The sequence below is a fragment of the Phyllobates terribilis genome, unplaced genomic scaffold (assembly GCF_046119375.1).
Source record: "Phyllobates terribilis strain yellow unplaced genomic scaffold, ASM4611937v1 Scaffold_2__4_contigs__length_985480577, whole genome shotgun sequence".
NCBI classification, from domain to species: domain Eukaryota; kingdom Metazoa; phylum Chordata; class Amphibia; order Anura; family Dendrobatidae; genus Phyllobates; species Phyllobates terribilis.
In genome coordinates this window covers 9,905,479-9,931,422 of record NW_027362762.1, presented here as the reverse complement: position 1 = coordinate 9,931,422, position 25,944 = coordinate 9,905,479, and the positions used below count along the sequence as shown (strand labels likewise).

The 25,944-nt window shown below is 40.6% G+C and overlaps 1 protein-coding gene across 1 annotated transcript in view; it reads left to right on the top strand.

Annotated features, from left to right (window-relative positions):
• The first annotated feature begins 3,149 nt into the window (after positions 1-3,149).
• Positions 3,150-25,944, top strand: part of PDE2A (phosphodiesterase 2A) — a 758,587-nt gene continuing 735,792 nt past the window's right edge. Inside the window, exon 1 of the mRNA XM_073661082.1 lies at positions 3,150-3,183. Within this exon, the coding sequence (XP_073517183.1) occupies positions 3,167-3,183 (17 nt within the window). The 5' untranslated portion in view covers positions 3,150-3,166. The remainder of the gene's footprint in view (positions 3,184-25,944) is intronic.

Genomic DNA, 25,944 nt, shown 5'->3' with positions numbered 1-25,944 from the left:
GTAATACTCTACCTGGCCATATGGTGCGCTGTTATTTATTTTATTCAGTTACAGTTATATGAAAAAGTTTGGGCACCCCTATTAATCTTAAGCTTAATGTTTTATAAAAATTGGTGTTTTTGCAGCAGCTATTTCAGTTTGATCTATGTAATAACTGTTGGACACAGTAATGTTTCTGCCTTGAAATGAGGTTTATTGTACTAACAGAAAATGTGCAATTTGCATTCAAACAAAATTTGACAGGTGCATAAGTATGGGCACCCTTATCATTTTCTTGTTTTAAATACTCCTACCTACTTTTTACTGACTTACTAAAGCACTTTTTTTGGTTTTGTAACCTCATTGAGCTTTGAACTTCATAGCCAGGTGTATGCAATCATGAGAAAAGCTACTTAAAGTGGCCACTTGCAAGTTGTCCTCCTGTTTGAATCTCCTCTGAAGAGTGGCATCATGGGCTCCTCAAAACAACTGTCAAATGATCTGAAAACAAAGATTATTCAACATAGTTGTTCAGGGGAAGGATACAAAAAGCTGTCTCAGAGATTTAACCTGTCAGTTTCCACTGTGAGGAGCATAGTAAGGAAATGGAAGAACACAGGGACTGTTCTTGTTAAGGCCAGAAGTGGAAGGCCAAGAAAAACATCAGAAAGGCAGAGAAGAAGAATGGTGAGATCAGTCAAGGACAATCCTCAGACCACCTCCAGAGAGCTGCAGCATCAACTTGCTGCAGATGGTGTCACTGTGGATCGGTCAACTATACAACGCACTTTGCACAAGGAGAAGCTGTATGGGAGAGTGATGCGAAAGAAGCCGTTTCTGCAAGCACGTCACAAACAGAGTCGGCTGAGGTATGCAAAAGCACATTTGAAGAAGCCTATTTCTTTTTGGAAGAAGGTCCTGTGGACTGATGAAACCAAGATTGAGTTGTTTGGTCATACAAAAAGGCGTTATGCATGGCGGCAAAAAAACACAGCATTCCAAGAAAAACACTTGCTACCCACAGTAAAATTTGGTGGAGGTTCCATCATGCTTTGGGGCTGTGTGGCCAATGCCGGCACCGGGAATCTTGTTAAAGTTGAGGGACGCATGGATTCCACTCAGTATCAGCAGATTCTTGACAATAATGTTCAAGAATCAGTGACAAAGTTGAAGTTACGCAGGGGATGGATCTTTCAGCAAGACAATGATCCAAAACACCGCTCCAAATCTACTCAGGCATTCATGCCGAGGAACAATTACAATGTTCTGGAATGGCCATCCCAGTCCCCAGACCTGAATATCATTGAACATCTGTGGAATCATTTGAAGAGGCTGTCCATGCTCGGCAACCATCAAACTTAACTGAACTGGAATTGTTTTGTAAAGAGGAATGGTCAAAAATACCTTCATCCAGGATCCAGGAAATCATTAAAAGCTACAGGAAGCGACTAGAGGCAAAAGGAGGATCTACTAAATATTAATGTCACTTTTCTGGTGAGGTGCCCATACTTATGCACCTGTCAAATTTTGTTTGAATGCAGATTGTACATTTTCTGTTAGTACAATAAACCTCATTTCACGGCAGAAACATTACTGTGTCCAACAGTTATTACATAGATCAAACTGAAAGAGCTGCTGCAAAAACACCAATTTATATAAAACATTAAGCTTAAGATTAATAGGGGTGCCCAAACTTTTTCATATAACTGTATACAGCACTTTACCATCACAATCTATATTCCCTATCAGTATGTCTTTGGGAGGAACCCGGTTTAAACCCATGCAAACATGGGGGGCACACACACTCCTTGCAGATGTTACCCTTGATAGGATATGAACCCAGGACCCCAGCGCTGCAAGGCTGCAGTGCTAACCACTGAGCCACCATGCTGCTCCTATGTGTTTGTAATACCATTACTATCCACATGGTGTGCTGTTATGTTCTTGTAATGCCATACCTAACCACATGGTGTGTTGTTATGTTCTTGTAAAGCCATACCTGGCCATATGGTGTGCTGCTATGTTCTTGTAATGCCATACCTTACCACATGGTGTGTTGTTATGTTCTTGTAATGCTATACCTGGCCATATGGTGTGTTGTTATGTGACTGTAATACCATACCTGACCACATGGTGTGCTGTTATGTGACTGTAATACCATACGTGACCACATGGTGTGCTGTTATGTGATTGTAATACCATACTATGACCACATACTATAATATCATATGATGTGTTGGGATGTGCTTCTAATACCCTACCTGAACACATGGTGCGCTGTTATGTTCTTGTTCCTGACCACATCTCCCTGATCAGCACTGAGTAGACTGCACCACAGCTCCATCTAGTGGTAGAAACATCAATATCGAGGGGTGGTACAGAGATATACTAATATTACATAAATCCTGCACAGATTTTAGGATCTCACTTGTTTACGCTGTAGTTGATTTGTGCAGATTAAACACCTATCGGTTATAACCCAATCTAGATTAAAGTGGGATTATGGGAAATGACTTTGCAGGATTTTAAGCCATTAATAAATGACCGCCTAGGACCCCCATCAATCTTCAGAATAAGGAGGAGGCAGCCTCATCCTCTCTATACCAGTGCGGCTGTGCCTGCGGATGAGAGCATTCAATGACTGTGGCTGAGCTGCAGTACCAGGCACGGCCACAAGTGTCAGGATGGCGCTGAGCAGGGTACGTCTATGAAGTGGCCAGTGTTTCCAATGTGTCAGAAATACTTGTGATCTGTTGCCCGATGTATCAATTCCATCTTTGGTTGCTGTCAGTGAATGGAAACATCTGTTTTCTGATTTTCTTCCTTGTTGCCTGCAGCATTAACTGGACATTTGTCTGAATGTTTATGGGTCTCCCTTATACTGGAAGAAGAAACTCGGCTCATTGTGGGGAGATCAGATCCACTAATAGTCACGGGCACAGAAAATGTGGTCTCTCCTAGAGATCTCCTACATGGAGATTCCCTATCAGTAAAATTAGGTGTGTAGCCCTTTAAGGCTGGGCAAAAATATGACTTTGTTTAGATAATGTTTGGAATTCCTGCGTGTCATATATGTCAGTGACGCAGGTGACACGTCAGGTAACACGAGACCGCCCGCCACCTGATCACCTGCATGTGGAGATAATGGGTGGAGTAGTCGGCAGAAGCAGGCGCCGGTGGTCCGGAGATGAGGTCCTGCTCCAGGTAACCTCTGTGGAGATGAGGATACAATGTATATTGGAGGCTGTTACATTGTAGCGACCATTCCGTAACACGGACTGCAGGGGGCAGCACTGTGTCCGCCCAGAGGTGCTGTGCACTCATGAGAACCAATCAGAAGTGTCCTTTACCACTGACCCCTCTGACTGCTCGCTATGTGCGGGGGTCACATATTTTGGGGAAGGCGATATAATGATATAATGACCGGGACATTACGGTGATGGGAGGAAGTTCATTTATAGTATTTAGCAGGTGTGAACGTCTGATCTGCGCTGTGACCAGAGGGAGCCATGGGGGCATGTGGCCCCCCGGAGACCCCCAGTGCTAGCCACTGCCTTCACTTCCATCCATCGGAATCCCGCAGATTCATCGCCAGCTGATCCCAGAGAGTAATAGACACCCGACCTGTCTGACTGCCCAGAATAGAGCAGGACGGGGTAACATTAGGACAGGGGGCCGGGGTGGGCCGGGTGGGCCGCTGCTGGGAGATGTGAGAATGGATATCTGGAATACACTGAATTCTTCTGAATCACGGAGCGGATGTAGAAGTGACAGCCGTCATCTAATATGGAGAGTGCAAGGGCCTGGATCAGTGCTCAAAAGTGCTACAAATAGGAAGGACCGACAATGGAAGCACAGTGCCCCCATAACAATACCTGCCACAGTGCCCCCATAACAATACCTGCCACAGTGCCCCCATAACAATGCCAGCCACAGTGCCCCATAACAATACCAGCCACAGTGCCCCCATAACAATACCCGCCACAGTGCCCCATAACAATACCTGCCACAGTGCCCCCATAACAATGCCAGCCACAGTGCCCCATAACAATACCAGCCACAGTGCCCCCATAACAATACCAGCCACAGTGCCCCATAACAATACCTGCCACAGTGCCCCCATAACAATGCCAGCCACAGTGCCCCCATAACAATACCAGCCACAGTGCCCCCATAACAATACCTGCCACAGTGTCCCATAACAATACCAGCCACAGTGCCCCCCATAACAATACCAGCCACAGTGCCCCATAACAATACCAGACACAGTGCCCCATAACAATGCCAGCCACAGTGCCCCATAACAATACCAGCCACAGTGCCCCATAACAATACCAGCCACAGTGACCCATAACAATGCCAGCCACAGTGCCCCCATAACAATACCAGCCACAGCGCCCCCATAACAATGCCAGCCACAGTGCCCCCATAACAATACCAGCCACAGTGCCCCCCATAACAATACCAGAAAACAGTGTCCCCATAACAATACCAGCCACAGTGCCCCCATAACAATACCAGCCACAGTGCCCCCCATAACAATACCAGAAAACAGTGTCCCCATAACAATACCCGCCGCAGTGCCCCCCATAACAATACCAGAAAACAGTGTCCCCATAACAATACCTGCCACAGTGCCCCCATAACAATGCCAGCCACAGTGCCCCCATAACAATACCAGCCACAGTGCCCCATAACAATGCCAGAAAACAGTGTCCCCATAACAATACCAGCCACAGTGCCCCCATAACAATACCCGCCACAGTGTCCCATAACAATACCAGCCACAGTGCCCCCATAACAAAACCAGCCACAGTGCCCCATAACAATACCAGCCACAGTGCCCCATAACAATACCAGCCACAGTGCCCCATAACAATACCAGCCACAGTGCCCCCATAACAATACCAGCCACAGTGCCCCCATAACAATACCAGCCACAGTGCCCCATAACAATACCAGCCACAGTGCCCCCATAACAATACCAGCCACAGTGCCCCCATAACAATGCCAGAAAACAGTGCCCCCATAACAATACCCGCCACAGTGTCCCATAACAATGCCAGCCACAGTGCCCCCATAACAATACCAGCCACAGTGCCCCCATAACAATACCAGCCACAGTGTCCCATAACAATGCCAGCCACAGTGCCCCATAACAATACCAGCCACAGTGCCCCCATAACAATACCCGCCACAGTGTCCCCATAACAATACCAGCCACAGTGCCCCATAACAATACCAGCCACAGTGCCCCATAACAATACCAGCCACAGTGCCCCATAACAATACCAGCCACAGTGCCCCCATAACAATACCAGCCACAGTGCCCCCATAACAATACCAGCCACAGTGCCCCATAACAATACCAGCCACAGTGCCCCCATAACAATACCAGCCACAGTGCCCCCATAACAATGCCAGAAAACAGTGCCCCCATAACAATACCCGCCACAGTGTCCCATAACAATGCCAGCCACAGTGCCCCATAACAATGCCAGAAAACAGTGTCCCCATAACAATACCAGCCACAGTGCCCCCATAACAATACCAGCCACAGTGCCCCATAACAATACCAGCCACAGTGCCCCCATAACAATACCAGCCACAGTGCCCCCATAACAATGCCAGAAAACAGTGTTCCCATAACAATACCAGCCACAGTGCCCCCATAACAATACCAGCCACAGTGCCCCCATAACAATGCCAGAAAACAGTGCCCCCATAACAATACCAGCCACAGTGCCCCATAACAATGCCAGAAAACAGTGTCCCCATAACAATACCAGCCACAGTGCCCCCATAACAATACCAGCCACAGTGCCCCATAACAATACCAGCCACAGTGCCCCCATAACAATACCAGCCACAGTGCCCCCATAACAATGCCAGAAAACAGTGCCCCCATAACAATACCCGCCACAGTGTCCCCATAACAATACCAGCCACAGTGCCCCATAACAATGCCAGCCACTGTGCCCCATAACAGTACAAGCCACAGTGCCCCCATAACAATACCAGCCACAGTGCCCCCATAACAATACCAGCCACAGTGCCCCCATAACAATGCCAGAAAACAGTGTCCCCATAACAATACCAGCCACAGTGCCCCATAACAATGCCAGCCACTGTGCCCCATAACAGTACAAGCCACAGTGCCCCCATAACAATACCAGCCACAGTGCCCCATAACAATACCAGCCACAGTGCCCCATAACAATACCAACCTCAGTGCCCCATAACAATACCAGCCACAGTGCCTCCATAACAATGCCAGCCACAGTGTCCCCATAACAATACCAGCCACAGTGCCCCCATAACAATACCCGCCACAGTGTCCCCATAACAATACCAGCCACAGTGTCCCCATAACAATACCCGCCACAGTGTCCCCATAACAATACCAGCCACAGTGTCCCCATAACAATGCCAGCCACAGTGCCCCCATAACAATGCCAGCCACAGTGTCCCCATAACAATACCAGCCACAGTGCCCCCATAACAATACCCGCCACAGTGTCCCCATAACAATACCAGCCACAGTGCCCCCATAACAATACCCGCCACAGTGTCCCCATAACAATACCAGCCACAGTGTCCCCATAACAATGCCAGCCACAGTGCCCCCATAACAATACCAGCCACAGTGCCTCCATAACAATACCAGCCACAGTGTCCCCATAACAATACCAGCCACAGTGCCCCCATAACAATACCCGCCACAGTGTCCCCATAACAATACCAGCCACAGTGTCCCCATAACAATGCCAGCCACAGTGCCCCCATAACAATACCAGCCACAGTGTCCCCATAACAATACCAGCCACAGTGTCCCCATAACAATGCCAGAAAACAGTGCCCCCATAACAATACCCGCCACAGTGTCCCCATAACAATGCCAGCCACAGTGCCCCCATAACAATGCCAGCCACAGTGCCCCATAACAATACCAGCCACAGTGCCCCATAACAATACCAGCCACAGTGCCCCCATAACAATACCAACCACAATGCCCCCATAGCAGTACCAGCCAAATTGTCTCCATAACAATGACAGCCATAGTGCCCCATAACTATGCCAGTCACAGTGCCCCCTTAACAATGCAAACAATAATGTCCTCATACCAATACCAGCCACATTACCCCAATAGCAATGAAAGCAAAAGTGCCTCCATCACAGTGACAGCCACTGCATACAGCATATTGTGCTACATACTGTAGAAATAACAGCATTATACAGAACACATATAATACTGCCATAGAGTCCACATATAATACTGCCATAGAGTCCACATATAATACTGCCATAGAGCCCACATATAATAGTGCCATAGAGGCCACATATAATAGTGCCATAGAGTCCACATATAATAGTGCCATAGAGTCCACATATAATAGTGCCATAGAGTCCACATATAATAGTGCCATAGAGTCCACATATAATAGTGCCACAGGGTCCACATATAATAGTGCCATAGAGTCCACATATAATAATGCCATAGAGGCCACATATAATACTGCCATAGAGGCCACATATAATACTGCCATAGAGTCTACATATAATACTGCCATAGAGTCCACATATAATACTGCCATAGAGACCACATATAATACTGCCATAGAGGCCACATATAATAGTGCCAGAGAGTCCACATATAATAGTGCCATAGAGTCCACATATAATAGTGCCATAGAGTCCACATATAATACTGCCATAGAGTCCACATATAATAGTGCCATAGAGGCCACATATAATAATGCCATAGAGTTCACATATAATAGTGCCATAGAGTCCACATATAATAGTGCCATAGAGTCCACATATAATAGTGCCATAGAGCGCAATAATAATACTGCCATAGAGTCCACATATAATAGTGCCATAGAGGCCACATATAATAGTGCCATAGAGTCCACATATAATAATGCCATAGAATCCACATATAATAGTGCCACAGGGTCCACATATAATACTGCCATAGAGGCCACATATAATACTGCCATAGAGTCCACATATAATACTGCCATAGAGTCCACATATAATACTGCCATAGAGACCACATATAATACTGCCATAGAGGCCACATATAATAGTGCCATAGAGTCCACATATAATAGTGCCATAGAGTCCACATATAATAGTGCCATAGAGTCCACATATAATACTGCCATAGAGTCCACATATAATAGTGCCATAAAGGCCACATATAATAATGCCATAGAGTTCACATATAATAGTGCCATAGAGTCCACATATAATAGTGCCATAGAGTCCACATATAATAGTGCCATAGAGCGCAATAATAATACTGCCATAGAGTCCACATATAATAGTGCTATAGAGGCCACATATAATAGTGCCATAGAGTCCACATATAATAATGCCATAGAATCCACATATAATAGTGCCACAGGGTCCACATATAATAGTGCCATAGAGGCCACATATAATACTGCCATAGAGTCCACATATAATAGTGCCATAGAGGCCACATATAATAATGCCATAGAGTCCACATATAATACTGCCATAGAGTCCACATATAATAGTGCCATAGAGTCCACATATAATACTGCCATAGAGTCCACATATAATAGTGCCATAGAGTCCACATATAATAGTGCCATAGAGGCCACATATAATACTGCCATAGAGTCCACATATAATAGTGCCATAGAGTCCACATATAATAGTGCCATAGAGGCCACATATAATACTGCCATAGAGTCCACATATAATACTGCCATAGAGTCCACATATAATAGTGCCACAGGGTCCACATATAATAGTGCCATAGAGTCCACATATAATACTGCCATAGAGTCCACATATAATACTGCCATAGAGTCCACATATAATACTGCCATAGAGTCCACATATAATAGTGCCATAGAGGCCACATATAATAGTGCCATAGAGGCCACATATAATACTGCTATAGAGTCCACATATAATAGTGCCATAGAGTCCACATATAATAGTGCCACAGAGGCCACATATAATACTGCCATAGAGTCCACATATAATAGTGCCATAGAGTCCACATATAATAGTGCCATAGAGTTCACATATAATAGTGCCATAGAGGCCACATATAATACTGCCATAGAGTCCACATATAATACTGCCATAGAGTCCACATATAATAGTGCCACAGGGTCCACATATAATAGTGCCATAGAGGCCACATATAATATTGCCATAGAGTCCACATATAATAGTGCCATAGAGTCCACATATAATAGTGCCATAGAGTCCACATATAATAGTGCCATAGAGGCCACATATAATACTGCCATAGAGTCCACATATAATACTGCCATAGAGTCCACATATAATAGTGCCACAGGGTCCACATATAATAGTGCCATAGAGGCCACCTATAATACTGCCATAGAGTCCACCTATAATAATGCCATAGAGTCCACATATAATAGTGCCATAGAGTCCACATATAATACTGCCATAGAGTCCACATATAATACTGCCATAGAGTCCACATATAATAATGCCATAGAGTCCACATATAATAATGCCATAGAGTACACATATAATAGTGCCATAGAGTCCACATATAATAGTGCCATAGAGTCCACATATAATACTGTCATAGAGTCCACCTATAATAATGCCATAGAGTCCACATATAATACTGCCATAGAGGCCACATATAATACTGCCATAGAGTCCACATATAATACTGTTGTACTGTTGTTGTACTAATTCTCTTAGGAAAAGCTTTCCTAGACATTTTCCCTTTGATGCAGCTAGTACACTTCATTGTCTGGTTACATAGATCAATTGTAATATCCTCAGCTAGTTGCTTTTGGACTAACTTTCTTATTGCTTCTGGGTCTCTGTGTGCCAGACGCCTATGCCACACATGAATACAGTTTTTATGCTCTTCTTGTTGCGCTGTATACACACACTCTTTGCATTTCAGCTGATAAAGTTCATCTGTGATGTTTCCCTCTGCTAGTGTGTGACCTTCCTTTGAGATGATGCAGCTATCATGCTTAAATGTAACTGCCATAGAGTCCACCTATAATAATGCCATAGAGTCCACATATAATAGTGCCATAGAGTCCACCTATAATAATGCCATAGAGTCCACATATAATAGTGCCATAGAGTCCACATATAATAGTGCCATAGAGTCCACATATAATAATGCCATAGAGTCCACATATAATAGTGCCATAGAGTCCACATATATTAGTGCCATAGAGGCCACATATAATAGTGCCATAGAGTCCTCATATAATACTGCCATAGAGTCCACATATAATACTGCCATAGAGTCCACATATAATACTGCCATAGAGTCCACATATAATACTGCCATAGAGTCCACATATAATAGTGCCATAGAGTCCACATATAATAGTGCCCTAGAGGCCACATATAATGGTGCCATAGAGTCCACATATAATACTGCCATAGAGTCCACATATAATAGTGCCATAGAGTCCACATATAATAGTGCCATAGAGTCCACATATAATAGTGCCATAAAGTTCACATATAATGGTGCCATAGAGTCCACATATAATGGTGCCATAGAGTCCACATATAATAGTGCCATAGAGTCCACATATAATGGTGCCATAGAGTCCACATATAATGGTGCCATAGAGTCCACATATAATGGTGCCATAGAGTCCACATATAATAGTGCACTAGAGTCCACATATAATAGTGCCATAGAGTCCACATATAATAGTGCCATAGAGTCCACATATAATAGTGCCATAGAGTCCACATATAATAATGCCATAGAGTCCACATATAATAGTGCCATAGAGTCCACATATAATAGTGCCATAGAGTCCACATATAATAGTGCCATAGAGTCCACATATAATAATGCCATAGAGTCCACATATAATGGTGCCATAGAGTCCACATATAATGGTGCCATAGGGTCCACATATAATAATGCCATAGAGTCCACATATAATGGTGCCATAGAGTCCACATATAATAGTGCCATTGAGTCCACCTATAATGGTACCATAGAGTCCACCTATAATGGTGCCATAGAGTCCACCTATAATAGTGCCCTAGAGTCCACCTATAATAGTGCCCTAGAGTCCACATATAATAGTGCCATAGAGTCCACATATAATAGTGCCATAGAGTCCACATATAATAGTGCCATAGAGTCCACATATAATAGTGCCATAGAGGCCAAATATAATAGTGCCATAGAGTCCACATATAATAGTGCCATAGAGTCCACATATAAGTATGCCATAGAGTCCACATATAATAGTGCCATAGAGGCCAAATATAATAGTGCCATAGAGTCCACATATAATAGTGCCATAGAGTCCACATATAAGTATGCCATAGAGTCCACATATAATAGTGCCATAGAGGCCACATATAATAATGCCATAGAGTCCACATATAATAGTGCCATAGAGTCCACATATAATAGTGCCATAGAGTCCACATATAATAGTGCCATAGAGGCCACATATAATAGTGCCATAGAGTCCACATATAATAGTGCCATGGAGTCCACATATAATAGTGCCATAGAGGCCACATATAATAGTGCCATAGAGTCCACATATAATAGTGCCATAGAGTCCACATATAATAGTGCCATAGTGTCCACATATAATAGTGCCATAGAGGCCACATATAATAGTGCCATAGAGTCCACATATAATAGTGCCATAGAGTCCACATATAATAGTGCCATAGAGTCCACATATAATAGTGCCATAGAGTCCACATATAATAGTGCCATAGAGGCCACATATAATAATGCCATAGAGTCCACATATAATAGTGCCATAGAGTCCACATATAATAGTGCCATAGAGTCCACATATAATAGTGCCATAGAGGCCACATATAATAGTGCCATAGAGTCCACATATAATAGTGCCATAGAGTCCACATATAATAGTGCCATAGAGGCCACATATAATAGTGCCATAGAGTCCACATATAATAGTGCCATAGAGTCCACATATAATAGTGCCATAGTGTCCACATATAATAGTGCCATAGAGGCCACATATAATAGTGCCATAGAGTCCACATATAATAGTGCCATAGAGTCCACATATAATAGTGCCATAGAGTCCACATATAATAGTGCCATAGAGTCCACATATAATAGTGCCATAGAGTCCACATATAATACTGCCATAGTGTCAACATATAATAGTGCCATAGAGTCCACGTATAATAGTGCCATAGAGTCCAGGTATAATAGTGCCATAGAGTCCACGTATAATAGTGCCATAGAGGCCACATATAATAGTGCCATAGAGTCCACATATAATAATGCCATAGAGTCCACATATAATAGTGCCATAGAGTCCACATATAATAGTGCCATAGAGTCCACATATAATAGTGCCATAGAGTCCACATATAATAGTGCCATAGAGTCCACATATAATACTGCCATAGAGTCCACATGTAATACTGCCATAGAGTCCACATATAATAGTGCTATAGAGTCTACATATAATAGTGCCATAGAGTCCACATATAATAGTGCCATAGAGTCCACATATAATACTGCCATAGAGTCCACATATAATACTGCCATAGAGTTCACATATAATAGTGCCATAGAGTCTACATATAATAGTGCCATAGAGTCCACATATAATAGTGCCCTAGAGTCCACCTATAATAGTGCCCTAGAGTCCACATGTAATACTGCCATAGAGTCCACATATAAAACTGCCCTAGAGTCCACATATAATAGTGCCATAGAGTCTACATATAATACTGCCACAGAGTCCACATATAATAGTGCCATAGAGTCTACATATAATACTGCCATAGAGTCCACATATAATAGTGCCACAGAGTCCACATATAATAGTGCCATAGAGTCCACATATAATAGTGTCATAGAGTCCACATATAATAGTGCCATAGAGTCCACATATAATACTGCCATAGAGTCCACATATAATAATGCCATAGAGGCCACATATAATAGTGCCATAAAGTCCACATATAATAGTGCCATAGAGTCCACATATAATAGTGCCATAGAGTCCACATATAATACTGCCATAGAGTCCACATATAATAATGCCATAGAGGCCACATATAATAGTGCCATAGAGTCCACATATAATTGTGCCCTAGAGTCCACATATAATAATGCCCTAGAGTCCACATATAATACTGCCATAGAGTCCACATATAACAGTGCCATAGAGTCTACATATAATACTGCCATAGAGTCCACATGTAATAGTGCCATAGAGTCCACATGTAATGCTGCTATAGAGTCCACATATAATAGTGCAATAGAGTCCACATATAATACTGCTATAGAGTCCACATATAATAGTGCCATAGAGTCCACATATAATACTGCCATAGAGTCCACATATAATACTGCCATAGAGTCCACATGTAATACTGCCATAGAGTCCACATATAATAGTGCCATAGAGTCCACATATAATAGTGCCATAGAGTCCACATATAATACTGCCATAGAGTCCACATGTAATACTGCCATAGAGTCCACATACAATAGTGCCATAGAGTCCACATATAATAGTGCCATAGAGTCCACATATAATAGTGCCATAGAGTCCACATATAATACTGTAATAGAGTCCACATATAATAGTGCCATAGAGGCCACATATAATAGTGCCATAGAATCCACATATAATAATGCCATAGAGTCCACATATAATAGTGCCATAGAGTACACATATAATAGTGCCATAGAGGCCACATATAATAGTGCCATAGAATCCACATATAATAGTGCCATAGAGTCCACATATAATACTGCCATAGAGTCCACATATAATAGTGCCATAGAGTCCACATATAATAGTGCCATAGAGTCCACATATAATAATGCCATAGAGTCCACATATAATAGTGCCATAGAGGCCAAATATAATAGTGCCATAGAGTCCACATGTAATACTACCATAGAGTCCACATGTAATAGTGCCATAGAGTCCACATGTAATACTGCTATAGAGTCCACATATAATAGTGCCATAGAGTCCACATATAATACTGCTATAGAGTCCACATATAATAGTGCCATAGAGTCCACATATAATACTGCCATAGAGTCCACATATAATACTGCCATAGAGTCCACATGTAATACTGCCATAGAGTCCACATATAATAGTGCCATAGAGTCCACATATAATAGTGCCATAGAGTCCACATATAATACTGCCATAGAGTCCACATGTAATACTGCCATAGAGTCCACATACAATAGTGCCATAGAGTCCACATATAATAGTGCCATAGAGTCCACATATAATAGTGCCATAGAGTCCACATATAATACTGCCATAGAGTCCACATATAATAGTGCCATAGAGGCCACATATAATAGTGCCATAGAATCCACATATAATACTGCCATAGAGTCCACATATAATAGTGCCATAGAGTCCACATATAATAGTGCCATAGAGTCCACATATAATAGTGCCATAGAATCCACATATAATACTGCCATAGAGTCCACATATAATAGTGCCATAGAGTCCACATATAATAGTGCCATAGAGTACACATATAATAGTGCCATAGAGGCCACATATAATAGTGCCATAGAATCCACATATAATAGTGCCATAGAGTCCACATATAATACTGCCATAGAGTCCACATATAATAGTGCCATAGAGGCCACATATAATAGTGCCATAGAGTCCACATATAATAGTGCCATAGAGGCCACATATAATAGTGCCATAGAGTCCACATATAATAGTGCCATAGAGTCCACATATAATAGTGCCATAGTGTCCACATATAATAGTGCCATAGAGGCCACATATAATAGTGCCATAGAGTCCACATATAATAGTGCCATAGAGTCCACATATAATAGTGCCATAGAGTCCACATATAATAGTGCCATAGAGTCCACATATAATAGTGCCATAGAGTCCACATATAATACTGCCATAGTGTCAACATATAATAGTGCCATAGAGTCCACGTATAATAGTGCCATAGAGTCCAGGTATAATAGTGCCATAGAGTCCACGTATAATAGTGCCATAGAGGCCACATATAATACTGCCATAGAGTCCACATATAATACTGCCATAGAGTCCACATATAATAATGCCATAGAGTCCACATATAATAATGCCATAGAGTACACATATAATAGTGCCATAGAGTCCACATATAATAGTGCCATAGAGTCCACATATAATACTGTCATAGAGTCCACCTATAATAATGCCATAGAGTCCACATATAATACTGCCATAGAGGCCACATATAATACTGCCATAGAGTCCACATATAATACTGTTGTACTGTTGTTGTACTAATTCTCTTAGGAAAAGCTTTCCTAGACATTTTCCCTTTGATGCAGCTAGTACACTTCATTGTCTGGTTACATAGATCAATTGTAATATCCTCAGCTAGTTGCTTTTGGACTAACTTTCTTATTGCTTCTGGGTCTCTGTGTGCCAGACGCCTATGCCACACATGAATACAGTTTTTATGCTCTTCTTGTTGCGCTGTATACACACACTCTTTGCATTTCAGCTGATAAAGTTCATCTGTGATGTTTCCCTCTGCTAGTGTGTGACCTTCCTTTGAGATGATGCAGCTATCATGCTTAAATGTAACTGCCATAGAGTCCACCTATAATAATGCCATAGAGTCCACATATAATAGTGCCATAGAGTCCACCTATAATAATGCCATAGAGTCCACATATAATAGTGCCATAGAGTCCACATATAATAGTGCCATAGAGTCCACATATAATAATGCCATAGAGTCCACATATAATAGTGCCATAGAGTCCACATATATTAGTGCCATAGAGGCCACATATAATAGTGCCATAGAGTCCTCATATAATACTGCCATAGAGTCCACATATAATACTGCCATAGAGTCCACATATAATACTGCCATAGAGTCCACATATAATAGTGCCATAGAGTCCACATATAATAGTGCCCTAGAGGCCACATATAATGGTGCCATAGAGTCCACATATAATACTGCCATAGAGTCCACATATAATAGTGCCATAGAGTCCACATATAATAGTGCCATAGAGTCCACATATAATAGTGCCATAAAGTTCACATATAATGGTGCCATAGAGTCCACATATAATGGTGCCATAGAGTCCACATATAATAGTGCCATAGAGTCCACATATAATGGTGCCATAGAGTCCACATATAATGGTGCCATAGAGTCCACATATAATGGTGCCATAGAGTCCACATATAATAGTGCACTAGAGTCCACATATAATAGTGCCATAGAGTCCACATATAATAGTGCCATAGAGTCCACATATAATAGTGCCATAGAGTCCACATATAATAATGCCATAGAGTCCACATATAATAGTGCCATAGAGTCCACATATAATAGTGCCATAGAGTCCACATATAATAGTGCCATAGAGTCCACATATAATAATGCCATAGAGTCCACATATAATGGTGCCATAGAGTCCACATATAATGGTGCCATAGGGTCCACATATAATAATGCCATAGAGTCCACATATAATGGTGCCATAGAGTCCACATATAATAGTGCCATTGAGTCCACCTATAATGGTACCATAGAGTCCACCTATAATGGTGCCATAGAGTCCACCTATAATAGTGCCCTAGAGTCCACCTATAATAGTGCCCTAGAGTCCACATATAATAGTGCCATAGAGTCCACATATAATAGTGCCATAGAGTCCACATATAATAGTGCCATAGAGTCCACATATAATAGTGCCATAGAGGCCAAATATAATAGTGCCATAGAGTCCACATATAATAGTGCCATAGAGTCCACATATAAGTATGCCATAGAGTCCACATATAATAGTGCCATAGAGGCCACATATAATAATGCCATAGAGTCCACATATAATAGTGCCATAGAGTCCACATATAATAATGCCATAGAGTCCACATATAATAGTGCCATAGAGGCCACATATAATAGTGCCATAGAGTCCACATATAATAGTGCCATAGAGTCCACATATAATAGTGCCATAGAGGCCACATATAATAGTGCCATAGAGTCCACATATAATAGTGCCATAGAGTCCACATATAATAGTGCCATAGTGTCCACATATAATAGTGCCATAGAGGCCACATATAATAGTGCCATAGAGTCCACATATAATAGTGCCATAGAGTCCACATATAATAGTGCCATAGAGTCCACATATAATAGTGCCATAGAGTACACATATAATAGTGCCATAGAGGCCACATATAATAATGCCATAGAGTCCACATATAATAGTGCCATAGAGTCCACATATAATAGTGCCATAGAGTCCACATATAATAGTGCCATAGAGGCCACATATAATAGTGCCATAGAGTCCACATATAATAGTGCCATAGAGTCCACATATAATAGTGCCATAGAGGCCACATATAATAGTGCCATAGAGTCCACATATAATAGTGCCATAGAGTCCACATATAATAGTGCCATAGTGTCCACATATAATAGTGCCATAGAGGCCACATATAATAGTGCCATAGAGTCCACATATAATAGTGCCATAGAGTCCACATATAATAGTGCCATAGAGTCCACATATAATAGTGCCATAGAGTCCACATATAATAGTGCCATAGAGTCCACATATAATACTGCCATAGTGTCAACATATAATAGTGCCATAGAGTCCACGTATAATAGTGCCATAGAGTCCAGGTATAATAGTGCCATAGAGTCCACGTATAATAGTGCCATAGAGGCCACATATAATAGTGCCATAGAGTCCACATATAATAATGCCATAGAGTCCACATATAATAGTGCCATAGAGTCCACATATAATAGTGCCATAGAGTCCACATATAATAGTGCCATAGAGTCCACATATAATAGTGCCATAGAGTCCACATATAATACTGCCATAGAGTCCACATGTAATACTGCCATAGAGTCCACATATAATAGTGCTATAGAGTCTACATATAATAGTGCCATAGAGTCCACATATAATAGTGCCATAGAGTCCACATATAATACTGCCATAGAGTCCACATATAATACTGCCATAGAGTTCACATATAATAGTGCCATAGAGTCTACATATAATAGTGCCATAGAGTCCACATATAATAGTGCCCTAGAGTCCACCTATAATAGTGCCCTAGAGTCCACATGTAATACTGCCATAGAGTCCACATATAAAACTGCCCTAGAGTCCACATATAATAGTGCCATAGAGTCTACATATAATACTGCCACAGAGTCCACATATAATAGTGCCATAGAGTCTACATATAATACTGCCATAGAGTCCACATATAATAGTGCCACAGAGTCCACATATAATAGTGCCATAGAGTCCACATATAATAGTGTCATAGAGTCCACATATAATAGTGCCATAGAGTCCACATATAATACTGCCATAGAGTCCACATATAATAATGCCATAGAGGCCACATATAATAGTGCCATAAAGTCCACATATAATAGTGCCATAGAGTCCACATATAATAGTGCCATAGAGTCCACATATAATACTGCCATAGAGTCCACATATAATAATGCCATAGAGGCCACATATAATAGTGCCATAGAGTCCACATATAATTGTGCCCTAGAGTCCACATATAATAATGCCCTAGAGTCCACATATAATACTGCCATAGAGTCCACATATAACAGTGCCATAGAGTCTACATATAATACTGCCATAGAGTCCACATGTAATAGTGCCATAGAGTCCACATGTAATGCTGCTATAGAGTCCACATATAATAGTGCCATAGAGTCCACATATAATACTGCTATAGAGTCCACATATAATAGTGCCATAGAGTCCACATATAATACTGCCATAGAGTCCACATATAATACTGCCATAGAGTCCACATGTAATACTGCCATAGAGTCCACATATAATAGTGCCATAGAGTCCACATATAATAGTGCCATAGAGTCCACATATAATACTGCCATAGAGTCCACATGTAATACTGCCATAGAGTCCACATACAATAGTGCCATAGAGTCCACATATAATAGTGCCATAGAGTCCACATATAATAGTGCCATAGAGTCCACATATAATACTGTAATAGAGTCCACATATAATAGTGCCATAGAGGCCACATATAATAGTGCCATAGAATCCACATATAATAATGCCATAGAGTCCACATATAATAGTGCCATAGAGTACACATATAATAGTGCCATAGAGGCCACATATAATAGTGCCATAGAATCCACATATAATAGTGCCATAGAGTCCACATATAATACTGCCATAGAGTCCACATATAATAGTGCCATAGAGTCCACATATAATAGTGCCATAGAGTCCACATATAATAATGCCATAGAGTCCACATATAATAGTGCCATAGAGGCCAAATATAATAGTGCCATAGAGTCCACATGTAATACTACCATAGAGTCCACATGTAATAGTGCCATAGAGTCCACATGTAATACTACCATAGAGTCCACATATAATAGTGCCATAGAGTCCACATATAATACTGTAATAGAGTCCACATATAATAGTGCCATAGAGGCCACATATAATAGTGCCATAGAATCCACATATAATAATGCCATAGAGTCCACATATAATAGTGCCATAGAGTCCACATATAATACTGCTATAGAGTCCACATATAATAGTGCCATAGAGTCCACATATAATACTGCCATAGAGTCCACATATAATACTGCCATAGAGTCCACATGTAATACTGCCATAGAGTCCACATATAATAGTGCCATAGAGTCCACATATAATAGTGCCATAGAGTCCACATATAATACTGCCATAGAGTCCACATGTAATACTGCCATAGAGTCCACATACAATAGTGCCATAGAGTCCACATATAATAGTGCCATAGAGTCCACATATAATAGTGCCATAGAGTCCACATATAATACTGCCATAGAGTCCACATATAATAGTGCCATAGAGGCCACATATAATAGTGCCATAGAATCCACATATAATACTGCCATAGAGTCCACATATAATAGTGCCATAGAGTCCACATATAATAGTGCCATAGAGTCCACATATAATAGTGCCATAGAATCCACATATAATACTGCCATAGAGTCCACATATAATAGTGCCATAGAGTCCACATATAATAGTGCCATAGAGTACACATATAATAGTGCCATAGAGGCCACATATAATAGTGCCATAGAATCCACATATAATAGTGCCATAGAGTCCACATATAATACTGCCATAGAGTCCACATATAATAGTGCCATAGAGGCCACATATAATAGTGCCATAGAGTCCACATATAATAGTGCCATAGAGTCCACATATAATAGTGCCATAGAGGCCACATATAATAGTGCCATAGAGTCCACATATAATAGTGCCATAGAGTCCACATATAATAGTGCCATAGTGTCCACATATAATAGTGCCATAGAGGCCACATATAATAGTGCCATAGAGTCCACATATAATAGTGCCATAGAGTCCACATATAATAGTGCCATAGAGTCCACATATAATAGTGCCATAGAGTCCACATATAATAGTGCCATAGAGTCCACATATAATACTGCCATAGTGTCAACATATAATAGTGCCATAGAGTCCACGTATAATAGTGCCATAGAGTCCAGGTATAATAGTGCCATAGAGTCCACGTATAATAGTGCCATAGAGGCCACATATAATAGTGCCATAGAGTCCACATATAATAATGCCATAGAGTCCACATATAATAGTGCCATAGAGTCCACATATAATAGTGCCATAGAGTCCACATATAATAGTGCCATAGAGTCCACATATAATAGTGCCATAGAGTCCACATATAATACTGCCATAGAGTCCACATGTAATACTGCCATAGAGTCCACATATAATAGTGCTATAGAGTCTACATATAATAGTGCCATAGAGTCCACATATAATAGTGCCATAGAGTCCACATATAATACTGCCATAGAGTCCACATATAATACTGCCATAGAGTTCACATATAATAGTGCCATAGAGTCTACATATAATAGTGCCATAGAGTCCACATATAATAGTGCCCTAGAGTCCACCTATAATAGTGTCCTAGAGTCCACATGTAATACTGCCATAGAGTCCACATATAAAACTGCCCTAGAGTCCACATATAATAGTGCCATAGAGTCTACATATAATACTGCCACAGAGTCCACATATAATAGTGCCATAGAGTCTACATATAATACTGCCATAGAGTCCACATATAATAGTGCCACAGAGTCCACATATAATAGTGCCATAGAGTCCACATATAATAGTGCCATAGAGTCCACATATAATAGTGCCATAGAGTCCACATATAATACTGCCATAGAGTCCACATATAATAATGCCATAGAGGCCACATATAATAGTGCCATAAAGTCCACATATAATAGTGCCATAGAGTCCACATATAATAGTGCCATAGAGTCCACATATAATACTGCCATAGAGTCCACATATAATAATGCCATAGAGGCCACATATAATAGTGCCATAGAGTCCACATATAATTGTGCCCTAGAGTCCACATATAATAGTGCCCTAGAGTCCACATATAATAATGCCATAGAGTCCACATATAACAGTGCCATAGAGTCTACATATAATACTGCCATAGAGTCCACATGTAATAGTGCCATAGAGTCCACATGTAATGCTGCTATAGAGTCCACATATAATAGTGCCATAGAGTCCACATATAATACTGCTATAGAGTCCACATATAATAGTGCCATAGAGTCCACATATAATACTGCCATAGAGTCCACATATAATACTGCCATAGAGTCCACATGTAATACTGCCATAGAGTCCACATATAATAGTGCCATAGAGTCCACATATAATAGTGCCATAGAGTCCACATATAATACTGCCATAGAGTCCACATGTAATACTGCCATAGAGTCCACATACAATAGTGCCATAGAGTCCACATATAATAGTGCCATAGAGTCCACATATAATAGTGCCATAGAGTCCACATATAATACTGTTATAGAGTCCACATATAATAGTGCCATAGAGGCCACATATAATAGTGCCATAGAATCCACATATAATAATGCCATAGAGTCCACATATAATAGTGCCATAGAGTACACATATAATAGTGCCATAGAGGCCACATATAATAGTGCCATAGAATCCACATATAATAGTGCCATAGAGTCCACATATAATACTGCCATAGAGTCCACATATAATAGTGCCATAGAGGCCAAATATAATAGTGCCATAGAGTCCACATGTAATACTGCCATAGAGTCCACATGTAATAGTGCCATAGAGTCCACATGTAATATTGCTATAGAGTCCACATATAATAGTGCCATAGAGTCCACATATAATACTGCTATAGAGTCCACATATAATAGTGCCATAGAGTCCACATATAATACTGCCATAGAGTCCACATATAATACTGCCATAGAGTCCACATGTAATACTGCCATAGAGTCCACATATAATAGTGCCATAGAGTCCACATATAATAGTGCCATAGAGTCCACATATAATAGTGCCATAGAGTCCACATATAATAGTGCCATAGAGTCCACATGTAATACTGCCATAGAGTCCACATATAATGGTGCCATAGAGTCCACATATAATAGTGCCATAGAGTCCACATATAATACTGCCATAGAGTCCACATATAATACTGCCATAGAGTCCACATATAATACTGCCATAGAGTCCACATGTAATACTGCCATAGAGTCCACATATAATAGTGCCATAGAGTCCACATATAATACTGCCATAGAGTCCACATGTAATACTGCCATAGAGTCCACATACAATAGTGCCATAGAGTCCACATATAATAGTGCCATAGAGTCCACATATAATAGTGCCATAGAGTCCACATATAATACTGCCATAGAGTCCACATATAATAGTGCCATAGAGGCCACATATAATAGTGCCATAGAATCCACATATAATAATGCCATAGAGTCCACATATAATAGTGCCATAGAGTACACATATAATAGTGCCATAGAGGCCACATATAATAGTGCCATAGAATCCACATATAATAGTGCCATAGAGTCCACATATAATACTGCCATAGAGTCCACATATAATAGTGCCATAGAGGCCACATATAATAGTGCCATAGAATCCACATATAATAATGCCATAGAGTCCACATATAATAATGCCATAGATTTCACATATAATAGTGCCATAGAGTCCACATATAATAGTGCCATAGAGTCCACATATAATATAATAGTGGCATAGAGTCCACATATAATACTGCCATAGAGTCCACATATAATAGTACCATAGAGGCCACATATAATAGTGCCACAGGGTCCACATATAATAGTGCCATAGAGTCCACATATAATAGTGCCACAGGGTCCACATATAATAGTGCCATAGAGTCCACATATAATAATGCCATAGAGTTCACATATAATAGTGCCATAGAGTCCACATATAATACTGCCATAGAGTCCATATATAATAGTGCCATAGAGGCCACATATAATAGTGCCATAGAGGCCACATATAATAGTGCCATAGAGTCCACATATAATAGTGCAATAGAGTCCACATATAATAGTGCCATAGAGTCCACATATAATAATGCCATAGAGTCCACATATAATAGTGCCATAGAGTCCACATATAATAATGCCATAGAGTCCACATATAATAGTGCCATGGAGTCCACATATAATAGTGCCATAGAATCCACATATAATAGTGCCATAGAGTCCACATATAACAGTGCCATAGAGTCCACATATAATACTGCCATAGCGGCCACATATAATAATGCCATAGAGTCCACATATAATAGTGCCATAGAGTCCACATATAATAGTGCCATGGAGTCCACATATAATAGTGCCAAAGAGTCCACATATAATACTGCCATAGAGTCCACATATAATACTGCCATAGAGTCCACATATAATAGTGCCATAGAGGCCACATATAACACATATAATAGTGCCATAGAGTCCACATATAATAGTGCCATAGAGTCCACATATAATACTGCCATAGAGTCCACATATAATACTGCCATAGAGTCCACATATAATAGTGCCATAGAGGCCACAAATAATAGTGCCATAGAGTCCACATATAATACTGCCATAGAGTCCACATATAATACTGCCATAGAGTCCACATATAATAGTGCCATAGAGGCCACATATAACACATATAATAGTGCAATAGTGTCCACATATAATAATGCCATAGAGTCCACATATAATAGTGCCATAGAGTCCACATATAATAATGCCATAGAGTCCACATATAATAGTGCCATAGAGTCCACATATAATAATGCCATAGAGTCCACATATAATAATGCCATAGAGTCCACATATAATAGTGCCATAGAGTCCACATATAATAGTGCCATAGAGTCCACATATAATAGTGCCATAGAGTCCACATATAATAGTGCCATAGAGTCCACATATAATAATGCCATAGAGTCCACATATAATAGTGCCATAGAGTCCACATATAATAATGCCATAGAGTCCACATATAATAGTGCCATAGAGTCCACATATAATAGTGCCATAGAGTCCACATATAATACTGCCATAGAGGCCACATATAATAATGCCATAGAGTCCACATATAATAGTGCCATAGAGTCCACATATAATAGTGCCATAGAGTCCACATATAATAATGCCATAGAGTCCACATATAATAGTGCCATAGAGTCCACATATAATAGTGCCATAGAGTCCACATATAATACTGCCATAGAGTCCACATATAATAGTGCCATAGAGGCCACATATAATAGTGCCATAGAATCCACATATAATAATGCCATAGAGTCCACATATAATAGTGCCATAGAGTACACATATAATAGTGCCATAGAGTCCACATATAATAATGCCATAGAGTCCACATATAATACTGCCATAGAGGCCACATATAATAGTGCCATAGAATCCACATATAATAATGCCATAGAGTCCACATATAATAGTGCCATAGAGTACACATATAATAGTGCCATAGAGTCCACATATAATAGTGCCATAGAATCCACATATAATAGTGCCATAGAGTCCACATATAATACTGCCATAGAGTCCACATATAATAGTGCCATAGAGGCCACATATTATAGTGCCATAGAATCCACATATAATAATGCCATAGAGTCCACATATAATAATGCCATAGATTTCACATATAATAGTGCCATAGAGTCCACATATAATAGTGCCATAGAGTCCACATATAATATAATAGTGGCATAGAGTCCACATATAATACTGCCATAGAGTCCACATATAATAGTAACATAGAGGCCACATATAATAGTGCCACAGGGTCCACATATAATAGTGCCATAGAGTCCACATATAATAGTGCCACAGTGTCCACATATAATAGTGCCATAGAGTCCACATATAATAATGCCATAGAGTTCACATATAATAGTGCCATAGAGTCCACATATAATACTGCCATAGAGTCCATATATAATAGTGCCATAGAGGCCACATATAATAGTGCCATAGAGGCCACATATAATAGTGCCATAGAGTCCACATATAATAGTGCAATAGAGTCCACATATAATAGTGCCATAGAGTCCACATATAATAATGCCATAGAGTCCACATATAATAGTGCCATAGAGTCCACATATAATAATGCCATAGAGTCCACATATAATAGTGCCATGGAGTCCACATATAATAGTGCCATAGAATCCACATATAATAGTGCCATAGAGTCCACATATAATAGTGCCATAGAGTCCACATATAATACTGCCATAGCGGCCACATATAATAATGCCATAGAGTCCACATATAATAGTGCCATAGACTCCACATATAATAGTGCCATAGAGTCCACATATAATAGTGCCAAAGAGTCCACATATAATACTGCCATAGAGTCCACATATAATACTGCCATAG